Source organism: Danio rerio, chromosome 13 (assembly GCF_049306965.1).
Source record: "Danio rerio strain Tuebingen ecotype United States chromosome 13, GRCz12tu, whole genome shotgun sequence".
Classification (NCBI taxonomy): Eukaryota; Metazoa; Chordata; class Actinopteri; order Cypriniformes; family Danionidae; genus Danio; species Danio rerio.
Window position 1 is genome coordinate 42265712 of NC_133188.1, and position 18278 is coordinate 42283989.

The 18278-nt window shown below is 37.0% G+C and overlaps 1 protein-coding gene across 1 annotated transcript in view; it reads right to left on the minus strand.

Moving 5' to 3' along the window:
- lmbrd1 (LMBR1 domain containing 1) overlaps positions 1-18278 on the minus strand; it is a 175207-nt gene that overhangs the window by 144830 nt on the left and 12099 nt on the right. Inside the window, 1 exon segment of the mRNA NM_001008612.1 lies at positions 9665-9728. Coding sequence (NP_001008612.1) covers positions 9665-9728 — 64 coding nt within the window.

Genomic DNA, 18278 nt, shown 5'->3' on the forward strand with positions numbered 1-18278 from the left:
AAATTAAATAACCACTTTACTCATGGTGCACTGCCAGCAGGCAATTCCCTTGCTTTATATAAATTATTAAAGGAATTTTTAGAAACAATACTGTACACTAAAATAACTGAAAACCTTAATATTCCCTCTCCAGAATCTGTTCAGCTATGGAATACAGCAAAAATTATAGTTAAAGGTGCAGTAGGTGATCTTCTACAATGCTAACAGATTAACATAAATCTCTGAATCACAGTCCCTCCCATGCCGTCTAGAGCCACGCCTCCTTCAACACGAGCACAGCAAAAGAACCCTCTCTCGTGTTAAAAGCGACTAGTGCTTGTCCAGGGGCGTGCAAGCCAAACTGACATGCTATTTGAATATTTAGAGTTGCATGGTAAACAATATAGGGAGAGACTAGGCGGAATAGCAGTATTTACTAGTGTTTTGTTGTTAAACTAATTAAAATCTACATTATCGATGCTGTAAAAGGTCCCTTATGAAACTAAAAATAGTTTTATCAATCTTTTACCGGAAGATTTTAGTGGCTGTACAACAGTTCTGTGAAGATATAACCCATTTGTAACAACAACATCGAACGTTACATCAGCTTTGCATGAAGCTAGAACAGTTTTAAAACAGAACATTATTCTCTCTCTCTCATTCTCTCTTGTGAACGCGCAGCACAAACGGCAGTCGGCGGAGCTGCGTACAAAAGGCTGCACAGTTGTTCAAATCTGCATTTGCTGACAGACAGTTTGGCCTACTTATCGGAATTATGAGAGATGTCGGCCCGACTCTATTTAATTGGATGAACATTTTTTTGTTTTATGCCTTACCCAAAATATAAAAATACATATAAATACATTAGATCATTTACTTTAATCATAACTATTGGAATGTGAAGAGATTTTCAACCTTCACAACAAAAAAATGCTTCTGAAGACAATCACCTACTGCACCTTTAAAATAGAATGTAAACCCATTTTAGACCCATTTCAAACTTGCCTTTTCTATAAAGGTACTAAAAAAGTCCTATCTGCTCAATTATGTTCTTACTTAGAGAAACAATATTTGCAAAATATTTCAAAATGTATTAGGGGCATTTCATAGCACAAAAAACGGCACTCAAATGCCTTGCTCCTGTCTTCCAATAGTGGTTGCATTTCTCTCTTAGTGTTATTGGACCTGAGTGCTGCATTTGATACAATTGAACATAATATTCTCCTTGATAGGCTTAAAAATTATGTTGGTATTACAGGAACTGCATTGCCCTTGTTTAGGTCTTTTCAATCTGAACATTATCAATTTGTATCAGTTATTGAAGAGGCATAATACAGATCACACATACACTGTGGTGTACCACAAGGCTCAGTTCTTGGTCCCTTATTTTTCACACTATATATGCTAATGCAGCGACGCAGTGGTGCAGTAGGTAGTGCTGTCGCCTCACAGCAAGAAGGTCGCTGGTTCAAACCTCGGCTCGGCTCAGTTGGCGTTTCTGTGTGGAGCTTGCATTTTCTCCATGCGATCACGTGCGTTTCCTCCGGGTGCTCCGGTTTCCCCCACAGTCCAAAGACATGCGGTACAGGTGAATTGGGTGGTGTATGAGTGTCTGTTTGAATGAGTGTGTGGATGTTTCCCCAGAGATGGGTTGCGGCTGGAAGGGGATTCGCTGCGTAAAAATGTGCTGGATAAGTTGGCAGTTCAATCCGCTGTGGCGACCCTAGATTAATAAAGGGACTGAGCCGACAAGAATATGAATGAATGAATATGCTACCGCTAGACGATATCATTCAAAACCATGAAGTTAATTTCCACTGTTATGCATTAGTTCAGTCTTCATCTTCAGTCCAAAAATTGGGGGTGATTTTTAAAAGCAACCTGTCGTTTGAAGGTCAGATTTTAGGCAGCTATAAAACTGCATTTTTTTCTTCTTAAAAATGTTGCCAAACTTCGACATGCTATCAATGTCTGATGAGAAAAAGCTTATTCATGCTTTCATGACCTCTGCGTTAGACTATTGTAATGTGTTATAGGCGACTGCCCTGTTGGCCCAATTAACAAGCTTTAGCTAGTTAAAAATGCACTTTCTAGAACAATGAAATCTGATCATATTACTCCAGTTCTTTCATCATTATATTAGCTACCTATTAAATTTTATATACATTCAAAAATATATATTGACTGCCTACAAATCCCTGAACGTCTCAGCTCCCCAGCATTTGATGGAGCACCTGGTGTAATACAGCCCATCACGCCCACTATGCTTAATTAATTCTGGACAATCCGCTTGTTAAGTGTGACGTCACGCGGAGCGGCTTCCGGGTCCAAGCGCTCTATTCAACTGAATAGGGAGATTCATGAAATGGTAGTAATAAACCTTTACAAAGCGATTTAATACTTTCGAAAGTCACGATCGCAATATATATGTCCATGCCTAATATCCGATGGCCAGAAAGTGATTCATTGTTTTATAAATTGTTAAAATTTCGGTATTTGTTATGCAACAAGCCCAGAGATTTTATGTAAAATTAACTTTAATGTGTGATAGGAATAAAACGCGATCATAAACTAATGATTTCTCCACTCAAATGAATGGCGGCTTGGACCCAGAAACAGTATACATACGTCACAAACACGTCACCACTTAACAAGCGGATTGATTATTCCCAGAATATCAAAATCAACAGCAGATGGTGGATCTTTCTCATATCTGGTTTCTCTTGAGTTTTTTTCCTTCACTTTGATCAAATGATGAAGTTTTGTTCCTCGCCACTGTGTCACTGGCTTGCTTAGTTGGGGACTTAAGAAGCTGTTTGGACTTCAGCAGTGAAAATTAAACCACACTGAAAAGAACTAAACTGAAATTCAACTCTGAAAACTGGACTGACACTGTTTCAATCTACTAGAACTAAGCTGCTTTGACACAATCTATATAGTAAAAGTGCTATAGGAATAAAGATTAATTGTGTTTTTGCTAAACTAAAAATATGTTAAGCTTAGGATACAGTTTTAAAAATAAATGTCTTAAGTCTACACTCTTTATCAGTACATTATTCTGAAAGAAACACAAATAGTTGTTTCATGAATTTAATGAATTTCTTTTAAAGTGCAATTAAAATAAAAAATAAAAACTTTTCAGTTCTGCTGACATAACTAAGGCTATGTGGATAAAGTAAAACTGTATAAAAGATGTAGTGACTTCCTTTCTTCTCTGCGAAATGAAGGAATATTTTGAAGAGTTTTTTCGTACTGTTTTTATGCATTGAAAGTCAGGGGGATTAAAAACAAGTTTACCAACTTTCATTTTTCATAACATCATCTTGTGTGTTCTGCACAAGAAAGAAAGATTTGGAACAGCATGAGGGTGATTTAATAAAAAATGACATATTTCCAAATGCTTCAAACATTTTTGTGTTCATGAAAAGAAAGTGTGATCAAAAACATCTTTACTCCTTTTGCTTATATGGACTAAAGAAAAAAACATCCTGCACAAGAAAGTAAAGTATACCAGTTTGGAAAAGCATGAGGGTAAGTAATCCCTTTAAACAATCAGATTAGATATTTTTTTCTTTAAAATATGCGAGAAGATCAGGCCAAGAAATAGCTTTTTGCTAATATGTTTGCTATTAAGTGGTTGTTCTGTGGATGCTTATTGGCCTAAGTCAAAATCATAAAACCTTCAAGTTAAGATTTTCTGGCACTTCAGGTTCCTCAGTGCAAGTATAAAAGATTTTATCATCTGCCAGGCAAAAAAAAAAAAAAAACTGCTAGCAAAGTAAAATTACACTTCTCTCAGCCACCTGATTTGAGATGTCGGTAGCACTCTATTTATTTTCCAGTATGTGTACCTAAAGTTTGTTTACAGTGTGCATGCATAAGAAAATCCTGGGTAAAGATAAGGTACGGATAACATAGGTTATTGTTAGGTTGAGGGATAACACATACTTGTTACCTAGTTTATGAAATGTAATAGTATGTAATAGTATGTGCATACTACAGTCAGGGGTGCTGCTAGAAATTGTGGGCCCTATGAAAAATATTTGAAGTGGGGCCCCCTGCTAGAATACTGTAAAAATGCTGGGTTCAACACAATTGACTTGTATTGGGACAACATCAAGGATTTAAAGTAACTTATTCATTTTTACAAATTTAAGTGGCATAAACATAAAACAAACAAGTTGTCCAAAAAAAACTTAATAATTGTGTTGTTTCAGCTTATTTTAAATAAGTAGTTTGAACAAACAGCAAATGAGTGTTTTGAGTGTGCTGTTAATATTGTTGTTTTTAAACCTTTAGTTGGCAAATTGTCACAGTATATATCTAGTTTGTTGGTGTACTGCTTAAATACTCATAATACCAGATCAGCAGATATAATCTTACTTAAGATGCCTATTTTCACACAGATTTAGGTCGATCTTCATTCTCTGATTATGCTCCATATGTATGGATTGAGGGGTGTCACGGTGGTGTAGTGGGTAGTACGATCGCCTCACAGCAAGAAGGAAGCTTGTTCGAGCATCGGCTGGGTTAATTGGCATTTCTGAGTGGAGTTTGCATGTCCTCCCCATGTTTGCGTGGGTTTTTCCCCACAACCCCAAAGGCATGTGGTATAGGTGGATTGGCTAAGCTAAATTGTCCATAGTGTATGTGTGTGAATGAGTGTATATAGTTATTTCCCAGTGATAGGTTGCAGCTGGAGGGTCATCCGCTGCGTAAAACATATGCTGAATAAGTTGGCGGTTCATCCAGCTGTGGCGATCCCAGATTAATAAAGGGACTAAGCCGAAAAGAAAATGAATGTATGGAATGAGCTTCAAGATAAACTTCATATTAAACCATCTATCCACCAAAAATATTTTAAATTCGGTCTATTTAAAACAGTGCACATTTTCTAGAATTGATTATGGTTTAGATATTTTTTTGTGTTTGTATATGTGTTGTAATCTATATATATATATATTGTAACTCTGTCCTATGCTCCAGGGTAGAGGACATATTGTATCTCAATGGGACTTCCCTGGTTAAATAATAAATAAAGAAGATACTAATAAAGAAAATTCCCAAAGTTTGTAGGCCCTTAGAATCATCCTAACCTAGCTTGCTTATCAGCGCCCATGGCTACAGTAAAATTAAACTGCAACAAAAATCACTTCAAATTCAAAAGCAGAAATTTGAATCAACTAGCGAGGACAGTCTTGTGTCGAAGATTGCAAATCTTTTTTTGACCAGTTTATTGCCCTTCAAGTATGATATTAATGTGTTTATCTTCTTAAAAAAAAAATGTGAATGTTGAGTGGGCCACTCATATCCATCAATCACTTTCTAGTTTGAATCACACGTGTTTGGGCCATGGCTGATGTTTTACACTAGGTGACACTAGGAGCACAGAAACAACATGCTTCAACTTTAACAACTACCATCAAATCTGATCAGCCAATCACATGGCAGCAATTCAATGTATATAAACAAGCAGGCGTGGTCAAGAAGATGCTAAAGCATGAGAACGGCAAAAATAGGAGATTTAAGTGACTTTGAATGTGCAGTGTTTGCTGGTGCCAGACGATCTGATAAATCAGAAACTGCAGATCTACAGGGATTTTCATGCACAACTATCTCGAGGGCTTAGGGAATGGTCTGAAAAAGAGAAAATGTACATTAAGAGGCAGTTTTGTAAGTGAAAATCCCTTGTTGATGCTTGAGGTCAGAGGAGAGCGACTGGACTGGTTTGAGCTAATGGAAAGACAACAGTAACTAAAATAACCACACATCGCATCCGAGCTACGAAGAAAACAATCTCTGACCACAAAACACCTTGAACCTACTGCAGCAGCTAAGAAAAGGAAAATGACTGCACAATTTACGCAGGCTCACTACCACTAGAAAACAAAAGTTTGATAAAAGCTTTCCAGGTTAGGTAAGTCACAATTTCTTCAATGACATTCTGATGGTAGGGTATAAACAACAAAAGCATGGATCCATCCTACCTTGCATTAATGTAACAGGATTGTGATGGTGGTCATTTTGTTCATGGCACTGTTTGAACTCCTTAATACCAATTGAGTGTATTTTAAATTCAAATGCCTAGCTAATTATTGCTGCTGACCATCTCCATTGATTTATGATCAAAGAATACCCATATGTATGAATACACACAAACACCAAAGAATACACATATGATCTGTGGCAAAAAAAGATGCCTTGAACTCTGAGCTTAGTTTTTGATGGTTGATGACACAGCTTTGGTCTTGATGAAGTGTTGAATGATTTTTGTCCTGGGAGCACTGTACCAATATGGCGGCAGTATTGATGCATGCTCAGAGTCCGTATGCGATATTTAGTGTATATATCTATGGTAGACAGTCATAAAACAAACAAAAAAATTGGACTCTGTGGCTACATCCAAAATCATATCACTTACATACTATATAGTATGCTAAAAACAGTATGCGGGCAGAGTAGTATGTTCTAATTCACAGAATTCGAAAAACAGTATGCAAAAAGCACCCGAATGACCTACTACTTCTGTCGAGATTATGAAGTGTGCATCCGATGGACGCTACGCTATCCCATGTTGCACCAAGAGAGAATTTATGAATGGGAGTGAAGTGACGCAACTGACACTAGTAGGTCACATGATCATGACAAAATGGCAGACGTCAGAGTTCTATGCATACTATGGTTTTGATGTTAATATTTGTGATGGTGCGGTTTAGGGTTGTGGTAGGTTTAGACGTTAATAACTGTGATGGTTGGGTTTAGGGTTGTAACAGGTATAGATGTTAATAACTGTGATGGTTGGGTTTAGGGATGTAGCTGGTATAAACATTAATAACTGTCATGGTTGGGTTTAAGGTTGGGGAAGGTGTAAACATTAATAACTGTGATGGTTGGGTTTAGGTTTAGGGAAGGTGTAGACGTTAATAACTGTGATGGTTGGGTTTAGGTTTAGGGAAGGTGTAGACGTTAATAACCGTGATGGTTGGGTTTAGGTTTAGGGAAGGTGTAGACGTTAATAACTGTGATGGTTGGGTTTAGGGAAGGTGTAGACATTAATAACTGTGATGGTTGGGTTTAGGTATAAGGAAGGTATAGACGTTAATAACTGTGATGGTTGGGTTTAGGGATGTAGATGGTATAAACGTTAATAACTGTGATGGTTGGGTTTAGGTTTAGGGAAGGTGTAGACGTTAATAACTGTGATGGTTGGGTTTAGGTTTAGGGAAGGTATAGACGTTAATAACTGTGATGGTTGGGTTTAGGTTTAGGGAAGGTGTAGACGTTAACAACTGTGATGGTTGGGTTTAGGGATGTAGATGGTATAAACGGTAATAACTGGGATGGTTGGGTTTAGGTTTAGGGAAGGTATAGACGTTAATAACTGTGATGGTTGGGTTTAGGTTTAGGGAAGGTGTAGACGTTAATAACTGTGATGGTTGGGTTTAGGGATGTAGATGGTATAAACGTTAATATCTGTGATGGTTGGGTTTAGGTTTAGGGAAGGTATAGATGTTAATAACTGTGATGGTTGGGTTTAGGTTTAGGGAAGGTATAGATGTTAATAACTGTGATGGTTGGGTTTAGGTTTAGGGAAGGTATAGATGTTAATAACTGTGATGGTTGGGTTTAGGTTTAGGGAAGGTATAGATGTTAATAACTGTGATGGTTGGGTTTAGGGATGTAGATGGTATAAACGTTAATATCTGTGATGGTTGGGTTTAGGGTTTTAGCAGGTACAGACGTTAATAACTGTGATGGTTTGGTTTAGGGTTGTGGTAGGTTTAGACGTTATTAACTGTGATGTTTAGATTTAGGGTTGTGGTAGGTATAGACGTTAATAACTGTGATGATTTGGTTTAGGGTTTTAGCAGGTACAGACGTTAATAACTGTGATGGTTTGGTTTAAGGTTGTGGTAGGTTTAGACGTTATTAACTGTGATGTTTGGATTTAGGGTTGTGGTAGTTATAGACATTAATAACTGTGATGGTTGGGTTTAGGGATGTTGCTGGTATAGACGTTAATATCTGTGATGGTGAGGTTTAAGGTTGTGGTAGGTTTAGACGTTAATAACTGTGATGATTTGGTGTAGGGTTTTAGCAGGTATAGACGTTAATAACTGTGATGGTTTGGTTTAAGGTTGTGGTAGGTTTAGACGTTATTAACTGTGATGTTTGGATTTAGGGTTGTGGTAGTTATAGACATTAATAACTGTGATGGTTGGGTTTAGGGATGTAGCTGGTATAGACGTTAATATCTGTGATGGTGAGGTTTAAGGTTGTGGTAGGTTTAGACGTTAATAACTGTGATGGTTGGGTTTAGGTGTGGAGTAGATGTAGACGTTAATAACTGATGTACATCACCATCATGCCGACAACATAGTTTTGACATGTCTCCATAACTTTAAGTTCTAACGTACTACAAGTTATGCCCTATAGGGCTGCTTCATGTTACGCTCCTGTCTAGTAGTTCAAGACAGAACCTATTACCTACACTTGGCACAGATACCAAGCCGACCAATCACAGAGCTTGCGACACATGTTGTTGCTTCTTTTTTGAGAGGTGTGATTCAGCATTGAAGTCAAGCACGGCAAGGGCTATGCGACCACGCAAAAGTATACACAGAAGTATAAATCTGCCTTTAAACAGTGATTTCAGATGCAACCTGTCATACAAGATATTTGTTTACCTGTAAATGCACCGTGAATGCTTCATGTTCTCTATGAAAACAACATTTAGCTAATCTCCCTGCTTACGATCTTGTACAAATCACTCAGCAGTTCTCCTGCAAACAGAAGTTTCCTTGTCAAACTCTATCTTTGTGACTCATTGAATCAATTCTGAGCCCCGAATTGAATTTTGTTTTGTTCTTGGGGAACAGAGGCCGACAGCTGGACAGGGGATTTGCGACACATCTACCTGCACTGTCATCGTTAATCTTCGGATGCTTTTCTGACAATGCAAGTGAGGGTTTTTGATTGGCTGGTTTGTATTGGCTGACAGCTTGTCTCTAGCGCACTTGGCACTGCTCAACAGACGTCGTGCCGCTCTACTACTGACGGCCTGTTCCGCGCAGCATCTGTTTGCAAACTCTAATGATAATCAAGCAACTGTGCCATAACTCAATTTTATGTTACCTTGTCCCCGCTTCCAGCATCCCTAAAAGATATTATTTAAAGTGGAAGCAATGGAGGACTCAATTAAAGTCTGCATGTGTGTCACTGAGATATATTTAACACTATGAAGTCATAAAATGAGAATGCGGTTCCAAAAAAAAAAAAAAGAAAAAAAAGACGTACTCATGAGTCCTTCCGACCTTGTTCAAGGAAAAGGTCACTGACTAATGCATTTTTTTTTACCCTAGCAGACAAGAGATTTATTCAGCTGAAAACTGCACTCACTTTAGCTTAATTTGACCAAGACGGTTCCACACAAATAAAACCATCCAGCGACTTAACTGCCAGCTTTTGTAGGCCGATGTCAGATCATGTGTGTGCCGTAATTTATAACCCAAGTCAATGGACATTAACAGCGCGCTGAGGAATGGACTGTGCCCGGCTCCCACAATGAAACGCAAACAATAAGAGCAGCGGATGATGAAGGAATATGAGCAGCGCTTTTTTTCTAAAAATGCAAGGTAAGGAAATTGAATTTGCTACCCCAAGATAAGTGTAACTTTGTACTTACTGTAGTAGCCATACAAAACTGTGTCTTCAATCTGCACCCTGGTTTCATTATTTGCTGCCCATTCCTAAAAAAAAAAACAATCACAACAAAGTCAGAAAAAAAGTATTAAATTCAGTGGCTTACATTCAACAACATTAAGACATGAGATATTATCGTGTGATTAAGAATATAGCGCTTTCAATTGTGGAACAGAGCATTATAAATACAATGTATTGTTATTATTATTATTATTAATATTGGGCTGTCAACTGATTTAAATGAGTTTTTCTAGATTTTTATTACTTAGTTTTTTTGAGTAATGTTATGAGTTTTGTGTGCTTAATGTTTTTTTTTTTTTTTCAAATTTAAAAAAATTCCAAAAATTAGCTTAAAACAACAAATATACAGGCATATAAATTCAGATATTGTGTATAATAACTAAATTTTGGGTTTTATTTGTCCAACAATTGAACATGCTCAAGAAGCAAATCTTGAGAAATGTATACTATTGGTGTCACAAATTTGGTATGTTTTTGTGTTTTGATACATTCATTCATTCATTTATTTTTTTTCGGCTTAGTCCCTTTATTTAACAGGGGTCGCCACAGCTGAATGAACCACCAACTTATTAAGCATATGTTTTACATAACGGATACCCTTCTAGCTGCAACCCAATACAGGGAAACATCCATACACACTCATTCACATAGATAGACTACACATTCTAAGCCAGTTTGGTTTATTCAATTCACCCATAGTGCATGTCTTTGGGTTGTGGGGAAAAATGCAAACTCCACACAGAAACGCCAACTGGCCCAGCCGGGATTTGAACCAGCGACCTTCTTGCTGTGAGGCTACAGTGCTAGCCACTGAGCCTTTTTTGATACATGCATAGTTTAAAATGTAAGTTTTTTAAACAAAAATAAAAGGTCCTGCTTTGTTTTGTTTTTGTTTGTTTTTTTTATGTAAAAAATTAAGAGTTTTATTTCTATTGTCATTGCATCAAGATGTATGTGGATGTGTAGTACTGAGTCAAGTAGGGCTTAATTTGTGGAAGAACAAGTCGGATCCAGACCTCGGAAATCATTTCACTGATCCCCTCCTTGCACGCTCTTCACGCACTTCCGCGACTCTCCAACCCTCTTCACTTTTGTCCGTGACAACAACCCCCCTCCAAACGCTCTGCACTTTTGCCCATGACACCGCCCACGCTCTTAACTTTTGTCCGCGACACAACCGCGCCCCACCCCCCGCTCTTCACTTTCATCTGTCAACGACTCCTCTCTCTCCTTTGGTAACATGTCAGATCAGTTACCCCAATCTGTTCTGGGACCTCGAAATTTACAAATGAAGCACTGGAGTCAAGTAATGACTTAAAAGTTACTAATCATACAAAGCAAATACAAAAGCCATTAATTACAAATTTAATTATGAAATTATTAATTAGAAATTCATTACATTTTAAACACAACACTAATCACAACAAATAAAAATATTTGTTATTCTGACCAAAAATTTTCTATATGAAAACCATATTGTGAAAAATGGAGGAAATGTTTATTAATGGAAAAATAACATTTATTGATAAAACAAATATGAATTTATTTAAAAAAACACATTTTACTACTTAAACCAATACCTAATAGTCATTATAACATTCAGTAAATCCAGAAAAACTGAAAAATGTTTAGTGATCACTTATTTATTGCCATAGCTGTATTTTTTGTTTCATCTTCCATAGCTGATTTTTTTCTGTATATTTTCCATAGCTGTATATATGACAGCACTACAAGGCACACAAACAGCACAATATGTGAATCTAGACATATGACATCAGACATGAATCTCAAAGGATAAAAACATGACCAACAAATATATAGTTATATACCACGAGGTATAGCTCGATTTTTATGACAGGACATCAAATGGTGCCATGGGACAGTGGTGATACAAAAGAAGTGGCTCTCCAAGTGCAGAGTGTTTTTTTTATTCCCAATGTGTCAGAGATTCCATCAAAAACGTGACCTGACACTTTGATGACTCACAGGTTTTCCGAGTAGATCCAAATGCCAGAGAGAATTGCTGTCTGCCTTTGCCGCAGTAATTCACTCTCTCTCTTTTTCTGACTCCTCGTTTTCTATGAACTCCATCCTGCATTCATAACTCAACATTCCATCAAGCCAAAAGAGCAAATCTATAATTGCTACAAGAGCAATAAAAAACATAATTCTGCTGTTGGATCAAAATGATATGTCATACTTTGAGTCAGCTGTTATGTATCTAGACAGGTCAAGAAATTATGAGAGATTTCATAAATATATGTTGACCTATGAATTTCAATGATGTTTCAAATTACTTGTCATTATTGGATAAGCACTTTAGAAAAATAACCCCTACAGAGAGAAATGTATACATCTGACAGTAATAAGAACATTTTTGGACAATTTCAGTGCAGTGAGTGAGGCGGATCCAAGAACCGTGAGAGTGGAATGAGGCCAGTGGCAAGAGTGTTAATGATGGTCACCTGTGCACACAACAGTCTCAACTCTAACAGAGGAGCTCTGGAAAGGAGGAGAAACAACTAGGCCTGAAAACTTTATGTTTTTGTTCCCTGAATTAGATATCTACATCCACTAGCATGTAGTTCAGGACATCCCCTTTACCTCACCCGAGCCATGCAGCTCTTATTGAATTTCTTATTTTGGATCAGGAACACAAGGTTCAAAGGTTCAAAACTCACTGTTCAAGGGAAGAAGGAGAAACTGCGGAATGTTAAAAACACTTTAAAAATAGAATAAAATAAAATGAAATGAAATAAAATAAAATAAAATAAAATAAAATAAAATAAAATAAAAATAGGCAGAGGCAGTCTCAGACAACGAATGCCAAAACTGCAAACCAACATAAAAACAATTACAATAAAAATACAATTTGATATCGGATCAGTAATAATCATAACTGGTTATTATGTACTGACGTCATTTATCTCATGTGCGCTATGTAGCCGTAGCTTACTATGGCGAGGGAGGCAAGCACGAGTATGTACAATGAACCAACTACTTAAAAACGCAGAAACTGTGCACAATTTCACAGCGTGTGTGTTTGTTGGACAGTCTTTCACTGACACTTACAGCAGAAGCCCCTATTTCACTGCGATTGAGAGAACGAAAGTAAACTCCATTTCTCTTTCTCTCACTGTGGCCCATTTGACCTGCTGGCGTGGCGTTTCCTCTCCTATCGGCGGTTATTGTGATACTTCTGAATACAGACACGAGTACGTGTCTGCAGAGTTTTCTCCACTGTGTCTATCATGGATCAGCTGTGATCGCTGCTGTGATCGCTGCTGCCGTTTATCAGTCACTTATCTGTGAAGAGCACCAGCGAGTAAGAGCCAATCGCAGCTTTCTGTTGAGTGTGTGACCAATCAAAGGGGTGTAAGAGAACTTGCTAGACAGAGCTCAGAAAGCAAGCGGGATACTTATATTTGTTTATTTGCAATAAATGCTTGTGTTATTTTAATGTACAGTTTATATATCTGACTGTATTAAAGGACAAAAGTGTATTACAAATATTATATAAATAAATAAAAAAATATATACATTTTAATACAAGAAGTGTTGTGCTGTGAAGAAAACATAAACTGTGATGCAATGAGATATAGAATTGAACTGAATCGATGGCATGATAATCGTAACCGAACCGAACCGTGAGACCATTGTAGGTTCACATCTCTAGTAGTCATCCTTGAGGGGCTGCTGCCACCTGTTTAGTTTATTTTATTTATTAAAGTGTTTTGAACTTTTGCCGGTTTCCCGTCTCCTCCTTCCCTTGAACAGTGAGTTTTGAACCTTGTTACATTGGTGCCAAAACACAGGAGGAAGGAAGAACTCGCTGGTGGAAACAGTGTGTGTGTGTGTGTGTGTGTGTGTGTGTGTGTGTGTGTGTGTGTGTGTGTGTGTGTGTGTGTGTGTGTGTGTGTGTGTGTGTGTGTGTGTGTGTGTGTGCATGCATGAATGTATATACAGGCATGGCCGAAATTATTATTTACACACCTGGGGTATATTTATAGTGCTCAGCACATATGAGCATATATAATTTTTACTAAAGGATACGTTACAATATTATTTTTGTGTATATACATAAGATTACACCCATGGGCTATATTTATAGTGCTCAGCATATATAATATTTTCTATATGATGTGTTAAAATATCATATTTGTGCATATAGATTAGATTACACCCCTGGGCTATATTTATAGTGCTCAGCATATATAATATTTTCTATTTGATGTGTTAAAATATCATATTTGTGCATATACATTAGATTACACCCCTGGGCTATATTTATAGTGCTAAGCATACATAATATTTTTATATGATGTGTTAAAATATTATATTTGTGCATATACATTAGATTATACCCCTTAGGTATATTTATAGTGCTCAGCATACATGAGCATATATAATGTTTTCTATAGGATGCGTTACATTATTATATTTGTGCATATACATTAGATAAGTCAGACTCAGTACAAATGGCAATGTTTTTTATGTTTCTATAAATGTTTTCTGCTAATTAAAGTTTTATTTTATATTTTTCCCAACACATTAATTTCTGTTTAATAATTTTTGGTAAGTGATTCTAGGTTTTTTGTTACATTCTGTTAGATTACATTAGTACATACCAGAGGTGGGACCAAGTCATTGTTTGGCAAGTCACAAGTAAGTCTCAATTCATTGCCCTCAAGTCCCGAGTCAAGTCCCGAGTCAAGACAGGCAAGTCCCGAGTCAAGTCCCGAGTCAAAGGCAACAAGTCTCAAGTCAAGTCCAAAGTCCTGCAGTTTGATTTTCGAGTCTTTTCGAGTCTTTTTAACAGAAAAATAAAATATATACAGATTAGGTATGGTTGTAAGATCTGTATTAATTAAACAAACCTTTTTTATGAAAGAACATCGCTCAGATATATAAAAATACAAATGCAATTTTCTGAAAAAGTACTGAACAGTGCTGCGTCTCGTCTTCACAGCATAATGCACAAGAACGAGTTCCACCAAAAAAAGACTCCATTTTGCCTCACATCACACAGAAATTGCAGGTCTACTGCTGTCTAATTCATTAAGTTTAGTTGTGCTATGTTATGTCTTCGGTGATCAACTTGTGATTAACCAAAATTACATAACCTCAATGTGGTAGCAGTAGACCAACTCCTGTATATGCTGCAAAGTTAAATTGAGTGAAATTGGAATTTTGTCAATTGAATCTCGTGTGTGCTAAAGAGATGGAGATGCAAATCCATCTAGCAGCAATGTAAAATGGTAGCACATATTGTTAATGAAGTAGGCTACTTCATACAAACAATAATGTTGTTTTCTTCACATAACGTTGAAGAGCTTTGCTCTCTACCTTGTGTGATGCTCGTGCACGGATTTCCTCTGTTTGTGGACAAAACTGATTGCGACTTCTCAAATATACGCTGCTCACGCGCGAATTTTCTCTCGCTCTCAAATATGCACTGCTCACACACAAATTTTCTTGAGCGCTCACAGAGATTATATGCAGACTCACAATTTGTGTCGTGTTCCCTCTTCCTTTCATGCTTTTTGATATGATTCATATTGCTGCACTGTTTAATAACAATACCCAAAATACTAAAATAGACTTACATATTAAATGTTTAATCTAATAAACCATAACATTTTTGGTTGTTTTATATGATGAGATATTTTCAGTTTCAAACAGTTAAAGACAGAGAATAGACCAGTGGTGCCCCCCTGAAAATTTGCTTAGGGGTGGCCAGAAGAGGCCAGCTACGTCAGTGGCACCAATCAATCCACAATAATTTAGTGGCTGCTATTTATTTATTGAAATATTGCATTGTATTGCATTTATGTAAGTAGATTTAAATAAATAATGTCAACAGCAAAATCTTATCGGGGTGGCTAGAGTTTACACAGGGGAAACACCCCTTGTAAAGGGGTTTACACCACTATAAGGCACCCCTGGAATAGATGTTGGATGTAAAGAATACATTTTATTTTAAAAGCATTTAAACAAAAACTAATGCAAGCGGAAATGTAACTGTGATAAAATAAGGAAACACTTGATAAGGTATTATAGCCTACTGTATTATTCACTCTTCAAATAAATCTCACTATCAATCTCATTTTATCATGGCAGCTAAAATAAAGTAAACTAGTGTCTGCTGGCTTCCACTTTGCTGATGAGATTGTGGAGGACATTTTCCATGTCATCCTCTTCATTTTGAGGAAAGCTGTTCCACAGGGCCCCTAAACACGTATATTGGCATGTACTGTGTTTTGAACAGTAGCCTACTACAGTAAAGAACTTCAATTGATCAGTTGTGGTAATACTATAGTTGCTATGGTAACACAAGTGTAATATAAACAAATTACCCAGTGCTGTATTATTTTACAATATAGGGTATTTTATACAACAAATCACTACACTTTACTGTAGTAAAACTATACTTTGTATTTTATCTGTTCACTATTGTTAATACAACTATAATAAGTATAATACAAGTATACAACAAGTATAATACTCAAAAACACTAGAATTTATTAAAGAATTTACCTTAACCTTTTAGTTTTTTGTGTATTGTAAATAAATAGTAAAGCAAGAAAGAAACCATATCAACATTCTTGGAATAACCCTTCGCTAAGCCTCGCCCTCCTTAGTTACTGTTGCTACGCCTGTCAAGCTTTCATGCCTGGCACATCTATTACAGTGTGTATGTGCTGGTGTCAGACATTCCCAAGGATTTATTAGTCATTTTTGACAAACAGGTGAGATATCTGAGAAAGCCAGACAAAAGAGGACTGCAGTACACATTACAGGGGTATATTCACAACATAATAGCAACTGATTAGAGAATAATTTTATCAAAATTGAAGCAAGGTTAGCCTAGCAACCTCATTCGCTGAACATTCAACAGCATAGTTCATGCACAGCAGGAGAGGTGAAATTATAAAATAATCTAATAACCTAAGAAACTGATAGATTTGTGCCGAATATTAGCATCATTGACCCATAACAGTGTACAGTACCTATTACTGTCAGCATGTTTGTGTGCTCTTTATCCAGTTTTTATTCAAATTTGCAGTTAAGTGGAAGAAAAAAAATTGAAATGCAAATCAAAGTATAAATAACAGAAGTGAACAAATAGATATTTCCTACCAGCAAATATTAGTGTATGTATTAATATGCGCTACAATGGCGAGGGTTTAAACTAAGCAGTGCTCATAATATCGAGTGGAAAAAAAGAAAAAGACCGCTGGTAAACATAACCTGCTTTTTTTTTTTTTTTTTTATAAGAACACAGTTTAGATCTGTTTAGGATAAGAGGAGTGTGAGTTATTGCCACCTATCACTGAATGTGAATATCGAAAACAAAATCAACTTAGCTGTTAACTCCTTTACCGCCCCTCACACAGCTTGATCCACGCTGGCATTTCTCCTCTTGGGCTTTAGGTTTTGAAAAAGGAAAAATCCCACCACCCAGTCCAAACTTTTAGGATAGCGGGTGTCAGATTTGCACAATCCAATAATTGCGCAACGATTTGGCTTGTTTCCCTCGCTCGAAAGCTTGACAGAGCCCCTGTCCGTAGCCACGATTGGTAAGCCGTGATTGGTGGGTGGCGGTTTTTGGGCGTGGCTTAGCGAAGGGTCAGTTTAAAAGGAGGATCCCGTGAGAGCAAAAGCACTAAAGGTATGAGACGCCATCGTAAACAAAAGTCAAGCGAACGCAAAGAGACCGAATGCACGAGCGAGCGAGAGAGAGAGAGAGAGGTGTATGTTGTATGTGTGAGAGAGAGAGAGAGAGAGAGAGAGAGAGAGACAGAGTATTGGCACGCGAGTATTGGCTCGATCTCAAATTCAAATTCTCTCTGCGTTCGCTTGACTTTTGTCCACTCCGGCGCCTCATAGTAGTCACGTTGGATACTGTCGAATCAAAACAATCTACCGTGCTTTGATTGGATGTCATGCCGAAAGCGCGCATGCTGTCACACACACACACACACACACACGCGCATGCTGTCACACACACACGCACACATAAACGGGGAGAGAGAGAGAGCGGTCCATGTCAACATACTTTTTTATCTTTGGGCTTTTCATGGGAAGCAGCAAGTCTTTACAAGTCAATAGGGGCAAGTCCTAGTCAAAGTCCGAGTCATTTAGGTTCAAGTCCAAGTCGAGTTGCAAGTCTTTTTATATTTTGTCAAGTCGAGTCTAAAGTCATCAAATTCATGACTCGAGTCTGACTCGAGTCCAAGTCACATGACTCGAGTCCACACCTCTGGTACATACAGTACTGAGCTCAGCATAAATGAATACACCTCGTTTTGAAAATGAATATTTTTATCCAATTCATAGTGAATATAGGATATATATCTTGGTGCATTTGAACAAAAGAGATTTATTAAACGGATGTATTTATAAAAATAATATTATAGTCACCGAACATCTTTAGAAATAGAAAGATAATACAATTAAATTCATGCAAATATTGCCAAAAAAAATTACAAACTATTTATCAACAAAATGTTATATACTTTTGTCTCTTTTGATTTTTACTTTTTATTTTTCATTTAAAATTTGGGCTGCTATTT